At 38.0% G+C, this 19431-nt stretch overlaps 2 protein-coding genes across 2 annotated transcripts; both read left to right on the forward strand.

Moving 5' to 3' along the window:
- Positions 1 to 1558: 1558 nt before the first annotated feature.
- LOC5508147 (transcription initiation factor TFIID subunit 4) lies at positions 1559 to 12882 on the forward strand. The gene is made up of 11 exons (XM_032376951.2): positions 1559 to 2764; positions 3517 to 3606; positions 6698 to 7119; positions 7508 to 7562; positions 8121 to 8238; positions 8905 to 9035; positions 9777 to 9902; positions 10105 to 10161; positions 10537 to 10662; positions 10853 to 10921; positions 11509 to 12882. Exons 1-11 carry the CDS (start codon positions 1595 to 1597, stop codon positions 11605 to 11607), a joined length of 2463 nt encoding a protein of 820 aa, XP_032232842.2. The 5' UTR covers positions 1559 to 1594; the 3' UTR covers positions 11608 to 12882.
- Positions 12883 to 13623: 741 nt separating this feature from the next.
- On the forward strand, positions 13624 to 18105 carry LOC5508145 (riboflavin transporter 2). The gene is made up of 2 exons (XM_001628698.3): positions 13624 to 14907; positions 16439 to 18105. Exons 1-2 carry the CDS (start codon positions 13765 to 13767, stop codon positions 16622 to 16624), a joined length of 1329 nt encoding a protein of 442 aa, XP_001628748.3. The 5' UTR covers positions 13624 to 13764; the 3' UTR covers positions 16625 to 18105.
- Positions 18106 to 19431: the final 1326 nt, after the last annotated feature.

A 19431-nucleotide genomic window follows, 5' to 3' on the forward strand; every position in this document is an offset into this window, starting at 1 on the left:
TCGGACCTCCGGAAGTAAACTGGTGACAATGAGGCTTTAATGTCAAATCTTTATTCTCAACTTTGCAAGTGAAAAAAAAAGACTATACTATCTATAAACAATGCTCTTTATTTTATTGACATCGGTCTTTTTAAAAATGATAGCAATTGATGTCTTTAGAAAGATCTGTTTCCAGATAAAACTGAAAATGATATTTTCTCAGGGAAAAGCCTACTTGATGCCCCTTGATTGCACACCAAAGGATTCCCATGGCTGATACTAGACTTCCGGTTGGGTGCGCCCTATTGGAGTACCTGAGCACACGATGTGGGTGGCGCTGTTTTTAGTCAAAGAGCTCCCATGTAATCACCGATACTGCACTTTCCCGTAGTTGTCATTGTCATTGGAGGGGGGATGGTCGGAAGATATCTGTGGGGGGAGGGGGAAGGGGGAGTTTGTTATCAATATAAGGTTAAGCAGTTCACTGCGCTTGGATTGCAAAGAAATGAAAACATTCATCATAATCTCTTTTATAGTTTCTTGTTTTCGATAGCGGCGGGTCGGGCAGGAAAATGCTCAAATATCAAGAGGTTTTAATTCGTCTTCAAATAACGACAAACCGGAATCTAAATTGTTCATGCAAAAAAGAAATGTCTTCGTCGATTGTAGCCCCAAGTAAGCTTCTTTATGATCCCACACAGCAAAAAAGCTGCCAGCTTAGTAAGCTGGGGCAAGTGTAAGGGGCGCCCGTTTTGCCTCTTTATTTTTTCCCCACGTCCTGAACTTTTTCCGGGCGCCCCTTACATTTGCCCAGCTCTCTCGCGCGGCCAAACAAAAAACTAGCAAAACAAACTACAAACGATTTCGCGTATTCGCGCATATAAAAACTGCTCTGAAGCTCAACAAAACTGCCATCAACGCAAGCTAGAGAAAATTCGCCCATTTTTTTTTTTTAGGTAGTGGTATACAGGGCCGGGTTATCGAACCTGGTTGTGAAGCTTCAGCTGCCATGTTCGCAAACAGTAGAAATTTCTTCCTTTTTTCAAACCCGCCAAATCGCCCGGTTTTCGCGGGAGACTTCCGGTTTTTAGCCTTTATCTCCCGTTAAAAAATAAAATCGAAACTTCCTGTACATTTACTGAAATTTCCCGGGAAAATTTATCGATAATTTCTAATACAGTTCTTGTATTTGAAGAGCAATCTTTGAGCTTTAGGTTGGCAAGTATGTTTTTTAAATCTACCTGCACGAAGCTTTTAGTTTTGTTTATAATAGAACGCTTCCGTTGCCTGCCATGCACCGTAATTTGTAAAAAAAAATATGCCTGAAAACGAATGAGTTAGGAAGCTAAACGAATAATGTTTTGGGCTCACGCTTCGCCATATTTTGCATAGTTAAAAGGTCCCAAAAGCCATTCGTAGAAAATATCTAAAGATGAATACACTGTATTATCATCATTTGTTGTTTTCATTTTTTTGGTTTTTCGCTTTGTAAGTTCACTCACTTTCTTTGTGTTGTCAGCGGTTTCTCTTAATGTATTCGTGCGCCCGCGCTGATTACATCCCATAATGCTAGTTTCTCTTTTATAAGCGAGTGCATCAATAGAATGGTGTTCAAATGGCGTCGTCCTTCCTCGAAGATCTTCTCGAGAAAAAAATCGACGAGAATGAAGTCAGTGCTATGAAAGGATCGCTAGAAAGCCAGCTAGCGTCCCCCGCTAACGGAAAATCGGCTCAAAATGAAGTTAAACAAGATGCAGGACCTAACAAATCAACTACACAACAAGCGGTGATTACAACCTCCCCGGCAAAGCAAGGCAGCCCGGCTTCCAACCAAGCTGCGAGTCTTCGACCAGGGATCCCGGCTTCGCGAGGGCTTTCTCCCGGAAATCCAGTGACTACCACAGTCATACACATCGCTCCACGACCTAGCGTAACTGCAGCTGTTCCTTTAGCTCCAAGACCAAATACAATGACCGTTCTTTCACAAGGCGCGGACGGCCGTTATATCACTACTATGATAAACGCTGCAGACCTAATAAATCGTAACGTTAATGTGATCAACGCTTCGCAACTTCTTGGCCCGCGGATGGTGGCCGGGGCAGTAACGGTGCCTGGAACTGGTCAAATTCTAGCACCAAGGATAATTCAACAACTTCCCCAAAGGATAGGGGTACCCATGGCTCATAGCCCCAGTTTGCAGGGTGTACAGATATCACAGGACAATACCACAGGCATGCTGACATTAACACAGGCCCCTGGTCGGCCTGTGATATCTGTACAGTCGAGTATTGCAGGACAGCAAAATATACCTCTAGATAGGACTTCCATAGCTCAGATAAGACCTAGTACAGTGACAATGGCTGGTACGACGCAATTTTCTGGCCCTAGACCTATGCATGTCATAGCTAACCAGCATCCCCCTGCACCAGTGTCACAACTACAATCCAACTCAAATAATGCATCGGCTGCAAGGGCAATTACCACTTCTAGCAATCCATCGATTTCCACGTCTGTATTACAAGGAAATTTAAGCACTAATGCGAGGAATACGGCCTCACCGAAACCTGTCATTGTGAACAGTCAAGCTGTATCTATTGGAAATTCAAGTTCGCCTGCACCTCAGGTACAGACGCAGGTGAAAATTGTCAACACACCTATACCGATAGAGGTAATAAAAGAGCATGCAGCAAAGCTGAAGAATTTTTTTAACAACTTGATTCGCCTTGCGTCAGAGAAGTCCCCTGAGGTTGGCCCAGCTGTGAAGGACCTTATTCAAAAGGTTATGGTAAGTGCTGAATTATTATGATTACATTTATCAAAACAATTTATTAATTGAAAAGAAAAAAATATAAATTGTTCTTTTTTTTAAAGATTTTACTCTTTCATACTTTTAATTTTTTTCTTCTTGTATATGTTATATTTTTAATGTATTTATTTAATTAATAATACTGATCCGACACAGTCTTAGTATTAGCCCACATTAAAATGAGTTTAGTTTGATTTTTATTTATGCCCATTTACCTGCCATGAATACAACACAATTTAGCAAATCTCCAAACATTGTGGGAAATAGGGAAATGAAAAAGGAAAATACATTTTGCTTATCTTTTAAATAGATAAAACCGTTCAATTTTGGTTTTACTAATGCACACAAGTTTATTGAATTTAAATAAATAGAGTATCTATAATTACTTTGTGGAATAATTGAAAAATACTGTATATAATAAGAATAATTTGAGATAGTGGGATTTTTTGCTTTTGCTACGTAGATATATACTGTATAAAGTGCATTATTGTGTTGCGCACATGGCTTTCTGTACTATATACCTATATATCAGATGTGGCTTCTTTTAGCCATAGAGGTAAAGAAGCACTGTACTATAGATTGTGTTTTTTTTAAGGGTTCTTAGGTTAGTTACATGCAGGAAATAATTTCAAATTTCAAAGAAATAGTGTTGTCCATAATTTAATTTACCAAGCCTGTACATTTTTTTTGTTATTTTTTTACATTCTGTTTGAATGTATTTTATTTTTTAGGAGGGTAAGCTTTCAGAGGAGGACTTTGCTGCAAAACTCCTTACTACTCTTAACTCGGGACCACAGCCAAACCTTGTGGGCTTCCTCAAGGTATGTAATATGCTCTGAGCCTGGAATGCGATATGCTCTACCCAAGGCAAGATTTCAGGCCCAGAGCTGAGGGGGTTCAGGAAAACCACCACCACTAACCCACTGAAAGGTCAGGCCCGTAGCCAGGGGTTTCATTTACCAATTTAGCAGACCATTTTCTCTTTGGATGCTCGTCCTAGCTCGTGGTGGTACTTTATTTTCCTTCCTTAGAGCAGACCATCCATTTAGGATTCCTGTTGAGCGGTCCATTCAGTCAAACCCCCAAACCCCGCCAGGCTAGGGGCCTGAAGGTCTATTAAATGAAAGACAATTGTGAATTTCTGTAAGCTAGGAAGACGTACCTAAGAGGAAAAGGCTCAATACATTCCTGACTTTAATACATTAGGGAAAGGCCATAAGATGTGACAAGGGAGAGGGTTGAGAAAAAATAAAAATAAACAGACAAAAAAAATCTTATAAAACGAATGCAGCAAAAAAACAGAAAGAGGAAAATACAAACAATGATGCCATAATAACATTGCACAAATAATCAAAAAAGAAAAAAACCCTCTAATCTAAAAGATAATATAAACATAGAAAACAAGACTGCAATAGTAAACCAAGGAATTATAGAAACTTAACTATCAAGTTAATGTGATATGTTACATAGAATTTATCCAAGTTTGATTGCCCTTTAGGAGATTCATACTACACTGTAGACAATCTAAGGCATACCAACTTCTCTGGTTCCTTTGTCCAAATATGAGTTGTCCCAACTTGGTGTTTTACATTTTATTTAAGTATACAGTAAATAGCACAAAACTGTAATAGGTGATGATACGTGAGATTTTAGTGGTTTCCAAGCACACTAGACTATTTGAATCAAATAGACACTTTGTAGTGGTTTGCCAAGGCTATTTTAAAAAGGCATTCTCATTATGACTATTTTATATATATATATATATATATATATATATATGTATATATATATATATATATATATATATATATATATATATATATATATATATATATATATACATATATATATATATATATATATACATATATATATATATATATATATATAAAATGATGGTTGAAGGCTTTCATAGAAAGTGCTCAATACTCGAAAGTAGAGCGGTGTATAGTGTTGGTTTGAGAAAAATACAAACTACATAGGTTTCCCTACAGGTCTGTTTCGTGGTTGCCCACTCATCAGGGGATTTAATGAGAATATTCCTACCATCGTATATGTACTATTAACATTGAAATTTACATAATAATAGACTGATAGTTTTAGCTAAGGCGGTAAGAGGAACAATAGCGAGTTACATTAAATATGCGGGGCGAAAACTAACAGTGCGGAACGTGTGAAAAATTGATAGCGCGAAAATTTAACGGTGACGGGATTAACAGTTCTAATTGTTTCGTAGCAGGGCTTTGTTTCTGTGGCGGCACGAGGACACGAGTTCATTGCGTTTATTTAGAGTTGATAGTTTGGGTTGGCAGATGATCGTCAGCTTTTCCTTGAGGCAGAGGTTGCAACGCTTAGTGGTACTGTTGTAGGCGGATTGGGAAGAAAGAATGCGCCATGAAATAAAGTACTCAATCATGTTGTCCTTGAGAGTCCAGACGTGTTTGCTGAGTTCGGTGGAGTTTCTGTGTTTGGCGTGTCGGAATGATGCGGTGTGGTTTCTGTACCTGGTCTTGAAGCTGTTTTCAGTGAGCCCGACGTATGTTTCCGAGGTGTTGTTGTCTTTTCGAGTTACGGTAGCTTGGTAGATAACAGATGTCTGTAGGCAGTTTCCGTCTAGAGGGCAGGTGTCTTTCTGTCGGCAGTTGCATGTCTTGTTGTTGGTAGTGGTAGGGGCGGAGCTGGCGATCTCGGTAGCCGACGATGCGGTGATGATGCGCTTGTTGTGGTTGTCGATGATCTGTTTGGTGTTGTTCATGCAGCTGTAACTGATTTTGATGGTGTTTCTGTTGAAGATTTTACGGAGGTGGTTGTCTTTCGGGAAGTGCTTGTCTATCAGGGTGAGGAATCTGTGGCCGATGTTGGTGCTGGTGTTCTTGCTGAAGGGCGGGTTGTACCATAGGATGTTGTTGCGTTTGCGGGTTTTACGGTTGGTTACGGTGTTGGGTTCGTAGCGTAGCGTGTAGTTGTATCCGCTATCGTCGCGTGCTTTCTGGTAAGGTGGCGCGGTCTGGTCAAAGGAGGCTTGGTCTGAAGATATATATATATATATATATATATATATATATATATATATATATATATATATATATATATATATATATATATATATATTGCATCAAAAGAGATTGAGAATTACAGAGATACTGTAACATTACATTACAACAGTAGCCATGAGCTTTGAACAATTATTATTACTGTTATACATTTTTTCTCTACAGTTGAGTGACTTTTATTAAAGTGTCTAGTTTTTAGACTGTGTAGTTTCAATATCTAACTTCTCATACTTTTGTTTCATTATTAGAGCTGGAATGTCAGCATAAGATGATAAACAACACTCTCATTCATTGTTTTTCATAATCATTGTTGTACAAACCATAGTAAGAAGTAAGATTTTTTGGCTCAAAAAGGATAAACCCCAGGTCCCGTCAGATTTACAGTGGTCATAAATTGCTTGTCAAAGTGACTAGGCCTAAAAGCCACACTTGACGCTTGAGGGTTGGCTTCTTCAAACTATAATGTGAAGTATAAAATATCATAGGATAACACGTAGGAAAGTGATGAATATTCACTTTTTAAACTGATTTATTATCATTGGCATCGCTTTGGTAAAGAAGCGTTAAATAAACATATCAGACTTTCATAAAAGGGGGTTGATTAAAGGTCCAGACATAAGTTTGATACACTGTTATTTTTTACAAAACAGAGACATGACTTTTTTTTGTTTTTTAATCAAAAAGGGGGTGCATATCAAGCCAATCCCCTCCCCCCTTCTCCTGTACCTGCCATATGCTACACCCCCTTCTCCTGTATCTGCCATATGCTACACCCCCCTTCTCCTGTACCTGCCATATGCTACAGACCTTCTATATGTTTGTGCATTTGAAAAAAACTATTTGTTTCTTTTAATTCCAGAAAGCCTTACCAATGCTTCGACATCAGGCCCAGCTGCAGGCTTTACCGCAGCAACAGCAACCGCTGCAGATTACCACTGTAGGGGGTCCTAAGCTTCTCCCCCATCCACAGACACAAGTGACGCCACAAAAACCCACTCAGACACAGCAGGGCACACCCATCCAGCAGAAGGTCGCCGCCAGTCAGCCCAACATTGTGAAGCTCACGCCTGCACAACAGCAGCTTTTACATCGGCAGCGGCAGCTCGAGGCACGCAGGGTGTTTATCACTGCTTCCAGTACAGGGGGCGTGTCCACAGTGGCAAGAGGAGTTGCACCTGGGATGGTAACAGCTGCAGGTTCAAAGGTGACCTTGACGGCTGTCAAGGGGCAAGCTGGTACAGCTGGGGCACCAAAACACAAACAGCATGCTGGGATCAGCAGGTAGGGCTTGAGATCAAATGATTGATTCTCCCTAATGTTATTATATTTATATATATCTATATATATACTGATTGATAAGATAGGGAGATTTTGTCAGATCAGGTTACTGTTGCTACTGTATCTTTACCCCCAGCAACTTTAAATAGTTATTTTATCTTTATTGTGATAATGTCAAATTGATAAAGCTGCGAGAAATCTGAAATCTAGTACTATTTACAAAAACAAGAACTGTTTTTTTTTTTTTGCAACAGCTAACTGTGGTTAGATCTTACTAGTTTTAACTACAGTACCTTGGCAGTTTTATCACCATCATAAGATACATAGCTGTAGTTTTGATCCATGAAACGAGTGAGGGGGTATACTTACTATAAACTGTATTTACTTGCAGTAGTGGTGATGATGACATCAATGATGTCACTTCAATGGCTGGGGTCAACCTCATGGTAAATACTGAATTCTAAAGATGTTCCATAAATGCTTGTTTTGCGCCGATCTTCCAATCGATCAATCTCACAGCTTAGAATAAGTCCCCCCCTCCCCCCCAAGACGAAAATGTTAAAAATGCACCCCTTCAAATAAGCAAATAGAATGTTAGGACAACTGAGTGCAAAGCCTTTAGCCAAGTTACCATTTTAATTTTATTGAGCAACGAGAAATGCATACTGACTATTTGTTGAGGTTTTTGGTGTTAAATTTTTTATTGTTTAAAGATTAAATTGGATTTTTAAAATGACATGACAATTTTATATGTCTATACTGTACACATCTGGTATAGGTTCTGTAAACTGTATTTAAGTCTTTCACTTTTTATATAGTTAACTCCTTTAATAAACCATGCAGAACTCTTCTTTTTTTCTTCTTATATTTCTGTCAAAAGGGTTTGAGCATCACACACATGAATAAGACAATTATTTCGTATTGCCATCCCTCTGTACTTATGTATCTAGATTATCATTGACAATTACAGTTCCTAAGACCTATTTATCATTTTGTATTTACAGGAAGAGAGCCAGAGAATATTAGCGATAAACTCAGAACTGCTGAGCTCTCAAACAAGAAGTTGTCGGGATGAGCTCTTTTTAAACCATGATGCTCTGCAGAAAAAGTTAGAAGTTATAGGTGTGTGCTAAAGTACAGTTTTGAAAGCTTGGTTACTGGTAAAATCTCATCTTTATTTATCCAGTTGTGTGACCATTCTACTAAAAATGGTGATTATTATAGCAAAGATTGAAAAAAAGATAATGAAAGTTATGTTTGTTGGTTATAATGGCATTAATGGCAAAGGTAATAATGATGGTAATAATGGCTTTGAAGTTGTCGGTGAAGGTGATGGTAGTGATGATGCTAGTGATTGTGGCCTGTTTCACTGTAAAAGCTCTGTAGTAGCATCACCCATTCCCTACAGCTAAATAGTTAAAATAATCTTCCTCTCTCACTTAGCCAACCCTATAAAAATATAAGCGCTAGTTTTTTTTAATGGTCCCCTTCAAGGAAAAAAAATGAAATAAGCCTCCTGGGGTTTATTGAATTTGACAGTTTGTCATGAAAGATGATGATGATGACTTTGTTTGTGATGATGATGATTTATGACATGATAATGATAGCGTCATGGTGATGATGCCATATTGGTTGTACCATTTTTATACTCATTGATCAGGCGCATAGCCAGGGGGGTTCGGAAGAACGGCCCCACACAACTTGAAGGTCCGCCCTTATGAAGGAAAATTGAGTACCACTGCACTGCTTAGGGCCTGTTGATAACACCTCTTCTCTCTCTGTACTCAGTAAAGAAGCAAGGACTCGGAAACATACACCAGGACGTTTGCGGATTGATATCACATGCTTGTCAAGAAAGACTCAGGAATATCTTAGAGAAATTATCAACAATCAGCTTGAATCGACCTGAAAGTTATCGGGTAAGTTATACAACACATGAAATTATATCACACTGTTGTTGCGATATGTTGGTCTTTCATTGACCATGTTAATGTTTTGAACGTTACAAAAGCCACAGTGTTAAGGTTAGTGTAGTGCGAACTTGGCTTGTCTGAAAGTACACCAGACTTATAAGAGGAAGGTTGTTCAATAAGAACTCAATAAATACTCATATGACTCAATTTTTACTTTTAACTGAGCTTGGATACTGTTTGATTAAGAAGAAAAAGTGTCTTTCAAAACTGTGTGAGTAAGGAATATATTCCCCAAGTTCCTACTACATGATGCACATTTCTTTTTTTAGCCACTTTCTTTATAGAATCGTTGTTTACATTTTTTTCTGTCTGTTTTAGTTATATGCCTCTATAAAATTGTTACACCATTTTTTACACCATCCAATCAGTTTTCTAGTGGTTTTTCCCTATGTGGGAAAATCAAGGCGGCAATCAAAACATAAATTGACACCCTTACAGCCCGACCAAGAAAACCGTGAACACGGGAAATATGTATGGAATGTTTGTTCCGACCAATCACCTGCGAGATATTCAAACAGTCAAATGGGAACATGTCTTAACAAGTCTTAGTGTCTGAATTCTTGCGTCTGATTTGTCAGAAGACAATAAACATTCCAAGCATATTTCAGGTGTTCACGGTTTTACTGCTTGCGATGTAATATTGACACTGCTATACAGCAGCAGCTGATTATGTCATTTCTCGTGTAGGATGATCCTCGGTACGAGGGTGGCCTGGAAACCAAGGCTCAGCTAAGAGTGTTTGAACAAATCGACGAGGTGGAGAGAAAAAAACGTGAGCTGCGGGAGAGAGAAGTCCTCATGAGAGCTGCTAAGGTATGTAGTGACCTGGTGATGATGAGGATGATGATGAAGATGAAGATGTTAACATCATCATCATCATTATAAAAGTTGACCGTGGTGGTAGGCAGGTATGCATTATCTTCGGATAACAATGGTTACTGCACAGTTAACCACAAAGTCAACTAGTGACTGACGAGTGTTTCTTATCAATTTATTATTTCTCCCTACCATTTAGAGTCGATCTCGGCAAGAAGACCCCGAGCAAGCGAGGTTAAAAGAGAAAGCTAAGCAGGTATGGAGAACTAGTACTTTAATCATCAAATTACCCCTTATCCTTGCAATAGTCTGAAGAGCAAAGACAATGGAATATCGTACTGTATGTGTTGTACAGCAAAAACAATGGAATGTCGTATGTGTCGTCCTCGCTTCCATAAACAGCCTGTCTCAGGCGCCATTTTGTTATCCTTACAAAGTACCAAGTGTGAGAAAGTATCCATTTCTATCGGCTGATTTTGGGAAGCTATTGCGATATTTGCTATCGAATTTTGTAACTAAAGCATGAGACTTTATTATATATAATATAATAAGGATATATGACAAAATAACGATAATTAAACAATAACAAAGGAGTGGCTGACAACGGTATTTATTTGTCATTTCCTTTCAGCTTCAACAAGAGGAAGAAGAGATCATTCGAAAGCGGGAAGCAAACAACACTGCTCTAGCTGCCATCGGTCCACGCAAGAAACGCAAGCTAGACGAGGCGTTAGAGGCAACACGACCATCAGGACAGGTATTCCTTTGAGGCAAAAGGCATGCGCAATTATACCAGCCTTTATCCTCTACTTATTTGGGTTCCTAATGAGTGTTTCTCCCAGACTTCTCGACCCTCGAGTTTGAGGTTTACCCAATGTTTTCACTGTCATCTTGGACACTGACTCCAGTTCCGTGACCTGCGCTAAACTAGTTTCCGTTCGATTCAGAGTTCAACGTCGTCATCGCCATCGTCTACCTTCAACTCACCACAGAATCGTTTTACGCCGCGTTCACAGGTAAAGTGCTTTTTTAGGGTAAACTAGATTTGTACGTGCTCATTAAAGGAGCTCTCTCAGTCGGCATTTTGTTATCCTAGCAGCTAGAGAAGTGATAGAAAAAACATCTATTTGCATCGGCTTTCTGCTATCCTTTTGGCATTTGTAAAAATGGAGCATAGATTTTGGTTGCTTATTTTGTAATTTTATTTATAAAATAATGCAAAAGTAAATAAAAATGAAATAAGGATAACAAGAGAGACGGATGGAGTCCCTATAAGCCACTCGCCACAGACTCAGAAACTTTAACGTATTCACCATTGGCATGGTTTGACGACATGTTGTATGGCGTCCCCTGAAGCATGCTGTTCGCTTATCAGCTCGACCCGATCCCCCGCTCACCGTAGATATCGAGAATATTCTTGGGCGAAATAGCTTATTGAATCAGCCACCTCTACTGAAATAACATAGACGTTAACGTCTTTTGTGCTGTGGGACGTATTGGGTTACGTGACATGATTGCTTACCGTCATCACTTATTGCAGGATTTTACCGAAGGGAAGGATTGTGTGACTTTTCTGATTCTTTTGTTCTATTTTGTTCTACAGAGATCACGGCGAGTAACGCTCAAGGACCTCGTGTTTGTACTCGAGCAGGAGAAGGAATCTACGAAATCGCTTATGCTCTACAAGGCACTTCTCAAATAATAGCGCGCGCACTCACTAAAAGGCTTCGACCAGGTGACGAGAGTTCCCGAGAGTCTAACGAACGTCCGTCGAAGGGGGACCAACAAGTCGCTACTGCCCTACAAAGGCCTGTGTGGCGCGGTTACAAAATGCTTCCGAATGATGTACGAAAAGATCCCGAGATTCTTACGAGCATGCGTCGAGAAGAATCCCACCAAGTCACTAATGCCCTATTAGGCCCTGCTTAAATAGTTAGGCGCACGTGCTCGCGGCCACGAAAGGCATACGAGTTTTATACAAGCAACTTCCGAGAATCTTACGAGCTTCCGATATACTTACGAGCGTAGGGTACGAAGGGCTGCAAAGAGTATCCTCAATAAAGAATTCAACAATCTACACACATCTGCACAGCGCTTTACATCGTGGACACGGATAGTACCCAAGAAGTGCACGAACTGTCTATGAAGGACCCGAACATTTCCCGAGGAATAGCCGATGGAGGCAAGCTTTATCATGATTGACACTTATTGAGCCTTTATAACGTTTATGCAAATGTCTGTCATAGAGATAAGGTGTTAGATTATGCAAAGCCAGATCAATACTGATGACCTCATATTCCTACGCGAAAACGACATAATATATATGTACAGCATTCGGCTTTTAATTCTCATCGCTATTATTCCTGTAACTAAGATTGCTGAACTATTTTATGCTACGATTGTAGTCGATAGGGACACAGTCGGTACCACTGTAGAGGCGTGAAGGCTAGGGTACAGTACCTCTTTAGAGTTAACTGTATTCAGTTGGTTCCTTTTTGGAAATACATACACTTACAAAGGAGGCCTTAAATTGCGATCACTGGCCACTAATACCATACCAGGGAGAGGGGGGGGATAGAATAGTGTTTATAAATGATAAACGATAAATATATTGTATTTGTGAGTGTTGTTGAAATTCATCTGTGTTGTAACAGCGTTTTGTAGTACTAGGCCATTAAGGTGTTTATATGAATAAAAAAATTTGTATTTATTAGTTGTAGGGGTGTAGGTTTTTATGTGGTTCAAAACAGGCTTGATACTGCAACAGCCTCGGAAACATAATTTGCTATTTCTGCAACCAAAAGGAATTCGGACTTAATTGACTTAATTGGTCAAAACTCCATCTACAGTGATTATTCTTGGATAATAAGCAACTTGTGCACTCCAATCTCAATAGTCCAGAATTATTTGTAGAAGAGTAAATTCCAAGATAATAAAGGGACAATATGTGATAGTTTTAATAAATTAAGTATTCTTTTAAATGAGACTGAAGCAAATTCTGGATGATTGAGATATACGTGTAACAAGTTATATATTTTTTGAGTCGCATACACACATCGTTTGTCACTTGTAAACACATTGTTCATTGTGGAAAAAAGGCACGGTCATGTGTGTAATTCAGTCCTTATCATTAAGCGCTGCCGAGCAGCTAGGAGCTCCGTTTAGTGGATTAAATGCCTTTTATAGAAATACATGGTAGTGATTGTTGTAAAAATATAATTCGAGGTTTGCTACGGTCCAGCCCTTGAAACATACAGACCTTACTACCACTCACTTTAGTGAGCAAGTGGTATACAGCATCCATAGCACAGAGTGGGAATCATTTCACTACCTCGGTATCCATGAACATCGTCACTAATTCTCCCTCTCCCCGGTTTAAAATGCCATTCACGCGTTTAAATCAATCATTGCTTTGTTGGAAACTCAATTGTCAAATTATGTATTCTGCATAGGCCCCACACTCCTGTTTCTAGGTCGCCATTTTTCTTATCGGGTCCTCTTATAGCGTGACTACGTCACTGCGAGACCCTGAAACAGGGTAATTTTATTTCTTCAATTTCAAAAGTATATTATCCGTTTTCAAACTATGAAACATTATACATCCAGTTTGAAGTTACTTAGCTTCAAAGATCGAAGGATCTGATCAGGTATAATTTTTGCGTGACGTGACAAAGTCCGATGCATATCCCATGATGCAATTTGCTCGGTTTATAAAATTCACATGCACGCTAAAGTTTATTATATAACCATAACCCCATTCACTTCTCGCATCGTTGCATCAGAAACGATTTCTTAGCTATTTCATATAAACTGAACTGTACATAATTGTACAAGAAAAGTCAGACGATATAAGGACGCTATGGAAAGGTTAAAAATGCGTTTAAAGTCCGCTTGGAAGGGGATTTCCATGGCCACGTATTTTCTAGTGATGATGTTTGGCATCGGAGCTTGGATAGCTGTCAATGGTCTCTGGGTTGAACTGCCGATAATCGTCCAAGAAATACCCGAAAGCTGGTCTTTGCCGTCTTATCTAACTGTGATTATCCAACTGGCGAACATTGGCCCGCTTGCTTTCACGCTTGGGAACAAGTTTCTGCCACGATTTGTGAAAGAAATACCGGTTACGTATGCCCTCGTGGTTATTGGTGTTCTTGCCAGTGCATTACTTGCTCATTTCTGGAAAGAAACCATCTATATCGCCGGTGCCGATCGCAGCGCGGCGCTTCTTATCCTTGCTTTCTTCCTATCGATGGTGGATTGCACATCTTCCGTGGCATTCATCCCCTACATGTCCAGATTTCCTATGGTGTACCTTAGTCCATATTTTCTCGGGGAAGGGCTCAGTGGCCTTTTACCCAGTTTAGTAGCGTTAGCACAGGGCGTAGGAGAGGGTGCTTCGAATGAGAGATGTGTCGCCCAGCCGGTGTATAACTCCTCGTCAAACTCAACCTCTGGTAGCTGGGGCCCTGGACCAAGGTTTACCCCAAAAGTCTTTTTCTGGTTCTTGAGTGCTATGATGGCTTGTTGTGGTTTAGCTTTCCTGGCTTTGAATACTCTTCAAGTGACCAAGAAGCAGCAAGTGAAGGAACGGGAATATGATGTGACTACAAGCGACATGCATGAACTCCAAGAGATATCCAAAACCGAAGCACAATCAACATCTGATATACAAGTCACAGACAACATTTTAACCACTCGTCAAAATGTATTCCTACTTGTTATCCTGGCAATCGTTAATGGTCTTAGTAATGGTATTATTCCAGCCATACAGTCCTACGCTTGTATACCATATAGCTACTACATCTACCACCTAACACTGACATTGTCGAACATTGCTAACCCCATAACCTGTTTGATGTTCCCTCTTCTGCGTGTGAAGTCCATCCCTGTGATTACTTTCCTCTGTGGTGTGTACTGCGTGATGTGCACTTATATCATCATAATTGCATCACAGAGTCCTGACGTCTTGCTAAGGTGTGGTGATACAGGAGCTGCTCTGATAGTAAGTATATCTATGACTTTAATATTTTTAAAAATGATAAAAGTACAAGATGTCTTCACTTCAGAGTATTGATAATTGGATCCCAAGTCTATAAACAAAACGAAATTTTAGGGTGATGGTAATGCCACAATACTGTAAATTTGGTCTACAGTAGTTGTTAAAAAAGGCTTTTTATTATGCTTTTTATTTTTCCCAAATCAGTCAGTCTTAATTTCTTACATATATTTGTCGCACCTATTTCAATCTCAAACATGTTTACAACTGTGTGCATTTTCTTGGGTAGACTTTCTCACCCACACCTTAGTAACTACATGACACTTTGTCAGAATCTGCTTCTCAGCTGTCCCAGATGGATGACATTTTTAAGAGATCTAACCCCCTGTGGGAGGTGTTTATAGCAGATGTTATCAAAGGGTAGTCTCCTTATTCTCTGTAGGATTGCTCCCTGTTATCAATAAGCCTCTATCCCTAGTATTTTGCTGTGTTGGGTGTTAGAGAAAAGAGGTCTTTGCTAGCAGGGAATAGGATGTACCATTTTAGTAAGTGATGAAGTGCAGTAGATGAAACTTGGGCTAAATAAATCCATTTAGACTTCGATTTATGGTAGGGGTTATAATTTTATTGCACGGATAGCTTAGAGTAAAGTGCCACAGTTCCCACGTATTCCAGCTGTAAGAACAGATTTTTTAAAAACATTTAAAACAATTTGAGTGAGCAGTCAAAAATTGGCTATGGTTTATTTTAAAAGGTATGAATAGAGGCATTAAACTGTAATTATCTGCTTACCAATTTTAAGGGTAACCTGATTTAAGATTCAAAATTTACAGATACATCACATTAAGCCCTAAAATTATATGGCAAAACAACTGTTTATTTTTTTCATAGCTTGAACCTTCAAAGGTTTTTACCAAAGAAATAACTGTAGGTGTCAAATCTTTTAGTAACAATATTTTTGGCCAAGCATTGCTCAAATCTCTTAAATAACCTGGGCAAAAGAAACTTTATTGTTATTTGTATTTACTAAAGTCTTTAAAGCTCTGATTGCCTTTAGTTAGAAAACTGTAAAAGGTTACAATGTTAAACCTCTATGAGGGAATATTAATTGATTGATTTACCTAGAGACCCCATTTCTGAATCCCCATTTTGGTTTCTCTTACCAATTTTACCAAAGGGAAAAAACTTTTCCAAGTTCCCAGTGATTTTTGTTTACAAAAAAAATGACTGACACTTAAGACACTTTTCTCACAAAATGTTAAGACTTCTTGGCATTTCTCAAGTCTGTCAGAATCAATACATCCAGAAAAGAGAAGAAAATATTTTCTTTTTCACTACATGTTGGCAAGTTGACATAAAAAAATGTGACAATGAAAAACAATGTAAATGCTTATTCTGTCGAGAAACACGAAAATATTTCTCTTTTTTTAACATATCTAAAGACTGCTCGTTGCTTAGACAAAGAAATGAAATGCATATACATATTTCTCTTACAAACTCTTAACCTGCGTCTACTCATCTTCTTTTCACTCTTTAGGTAGTTATCAGTGTGTCATCCGTTGCCATGGTAACCTACTGTAAGGTGGCTATCAGTTCACTGATGCGCAATCAGGGTCGCAAGAAGTTGCTTTGGTTTGGTATTAGCACTCAACTGGGTTCCTGCATCGGGGCACTGTCCATCTTTGCTCCTGTAAATGTCTATTACATGTTTAAGCAATATTAATAGAAGGTAGCCTACGTGTAGCCACTGACTCGCGAAATCCTCTCCTCTCGAGAGGATCTCGCGAGTCAGCGGCTACACGTAGGCTAATAGAAGGGTTCATTGTTGTTTTTTGGGGGAGACATCTGTCCTTTCTAAAAAGTCAATTAAAATACAGGCGCAAATACAGTATTTAGTATAAAGGACGCATTCCTAAATATCATATGCCAAGAGTCTAGGATTTGGCTATTCTTGAAAGCTAAAAGGGATTGTCCCCTGCATCCCCCCCCCTAGGAAGGCACTTGAAATAGTCAAATCAATAAAATATTCTCTTCACATAACTGGGAGGTAAATGTAGGCCTTTCACGTTTTTTTAAATTGGAAACTATAGTGCTTAAAAAGTAGTTCCTTACAGTCACCTCTTAGATTAATATTCTTTTAGCCTTCTTGTAGAAACCTGTTTTTTTTTTTAGTCCAACTCAATCACTGCAATAATTGATCATTTGCCTTGTGGTTTATATGTATGGGTAGGTGGGGGGTCAATTTTGACAAAATGCATGCATTGCAATTATAAAAATTTTTATATGTAAGGTTAATAGTGTAAATGTGTAGGTTAATTGTGCTTACTATAAATAACTGTATTTAAATTATTTTCTTAAAGACTTTAAAAGTATGTGTATTATTTATAGGGGGTATTAATAGCACTTAGGGCTAATTTAGCTTTGTCTTATTTATCAATATGGCATGTTACTCTATTTACATCACTACCCAGCTACCCCAGATGGAGTCTCAACTGCCAAACTGTAGATGCTCATCTGTCCATCAAATGCTTTAAATTGCAGGCGGGTATATTTAAACTTATCAAACAGGCTTAGTTTGACACCTATCTTTTTCTATGAACTGTGGTGCACACACTGTTGTGCGCACAAATAGAGCATCCACATCCATTCTCTTGATAACTTAAGTCATTTTGAATTGAAAAACCTTTTTTCTAGTGAATATTTCTAAATGATCGTGCTATATTTTGGCAACTTTTTTGAGCATGTGTGTATTGCATCAAAACTTTGGATTGACAGTTTGGGTGGTTGCATAGCCATGATAACTATGGTAATGCATCAAACTGAAATTAATTGTCAAAGTAAATAATGATTTTAATTTGTGTTATTTATATCTTCTTCTCCTATAAAAGTAGTGGATTTGGACCAATGGAATTTTCTTATTGTTGTTCATATCTTGCTAAGTAATAAACATACACAAATTTTGTTATTCCTTATTGCCTTACCTTATTTCATGGCATGCCTCTTTGGTAATAAACATTATTTAACATGAAAGTAGTTTTGGATTTTGGTTTTATGGTAAGTCAGATTAGATTATGGTAAATCAGATTGACATACAGTATCTCCAGATCAACTAATGCTTTGTAGGGTATTTAGTGAAAAAATGTCATTAGAGAATTCCTACATAAAGACATGTTTTCTTGACAATAAATATAGTATTTAAATCTGTTTACTTCGTCATGTTGTTAATAAGGGCAGTGATACTGAACTTCAAGTCCAAAATAAGCATCCCTACCATAAGTCGATCTTGAGTTTAGCAGACACTCTTAAAAATATAATTGCTTCAACATATTTCATTTTCTGAATTGTGACAATATAACAGAATTTCATTGATAATTGATTGATCACACATGCCTAAATTAATTGGAAAACTAATGGCACAGTTAATTGCTTCAACAATTTCATAGGGTTTTCATAGGCCTATGAAACCCTGAAAATCCTGTGAATTTTTCTATAGTCCTATGAAAACCCTATCAAATTAAGTAAATTTTTTCATAGGCCTACAAAAACTCTATTAATTTTTTAATGCCTATGAAAATCCTATACAATTATTTTTAATAGGCCTATAAAAACGCTGTGAATTTTTCCAAAGCCCTTTGAAAACCCTTATGAAAATTCTGTGAATCTCATCAAAGGCCTATGAAAATCCTATTAAGTTTTCCATAGGCCTATGAAAAACCGGTGAATATTTTCACAGGCCTATGAAAACCCTATTAAATTATTTTTAATAGGCCTATGAAAACCCTGTGAATATTTTCATAGGCCTATGAAAACCCCATTAAATTATTTTCAATAGGCCTATATAAACCCAGTGAATTTTTTTCATAGCCCTATGAAAACCCTATTAAATTAATTTTTAATAGGCCTATGAAAACCTTTGAATTTTATTCATAGGCCTATAAAAATCCTATTAATTTTTAATAGGCCTATGAAAACCCTATTAAATTATTTCAACAGGCCTATTAAAACCCTGTGAATTTTTCTAAAGCCATTTGAAAACTCTATTATATTAATTTTTAATAGTCCTATGGAAATTCTGAATTTTTTTAATGGCCTATGAAAGTCCTATTTAGTTTTTAATAGGCCTTTGAAAACCCTATTAAATTATTTTAACAGGCCTATGAAAACCCTGTGAATTTTTTCATAGCCCTATGAAAAAACTGATTTTTTCCATAGGCCTATGAAAACCCTATTAAATTTTTAATAGGCCTATGAAAAACCTGTGAATTTTTCCATAGCCTTATCAAAACCCTTTTAAATAAATTTTTAATAGGCCTATGAAAATTCTGTGAATCTCTTCATAGGCCTGAAAACCCTGTGGATTTTTTAAAAGGCCTATAAAAATTCTGTAAATTTTTTTATGGGCCTATGAAAATAACCCTATAAATTAATGTTTAATAAGCCTATAAGAATTCTGTGAATTTTTTTAATAGGCCTATAAAAATCCTGTGAATTTTCCATACCCCTATGAAAACCCTATAAAATTATTACTTT

The sequence above is a fragment of the Nematostella vectensis genome, chromosome 13, assembly GCF_932526225.1.
Source record: "Nematostella vectensis chromosome 13, jaNemVect1.1, whole genome shotgun sequence".
NCBI lineage: Eukaryota > Metazoa > Cnidaria > Anthozoa > Actiniaria > Edwardsiidae > Nematostella > Nematostella vectensis.

Excerpts from the sequence above, each read along its gene's own strand:
- LOC5508147 (XM_032376951.2), top strand. The coding sequence starts at position 1,595 with ATGGCGTCGTCCTTCCTCGAAGATCTTCTCGAGAAAAAAATCGACGAG. Across the intron at positions 3,607-6,697 it reads ACCTTGTGGGCTTCCTCAAG|AAAGCCTTACCAATGCTTCG; the intron begins GTATGTAATATG and ends TTTTAATTCCAG. Across the intron at positions 8,239-8,904 it reads GAAAAAGTTAGAAGTTATAG|TAAAGAAGCAAGGACTCGGA; the intron begins GTGTGTGCTAAA and ends CTCTGTACTCAG.
- LOC5508145 (XM_001628698.3), top strand. The coding sequence starts at position 13,765 with ATGGAAAGGTTAAAAATGCGTTTAAAGTCCGCTTGGAAGGGGATTTCC. Across the intron at positions 14,908-16,438 it reads ATACAGGAGCTGCTCTGATA|GTAGTTATCAGTGTGTCATC; the intron begins GTAAGTATATCT and ends TTCACTCTTTAG.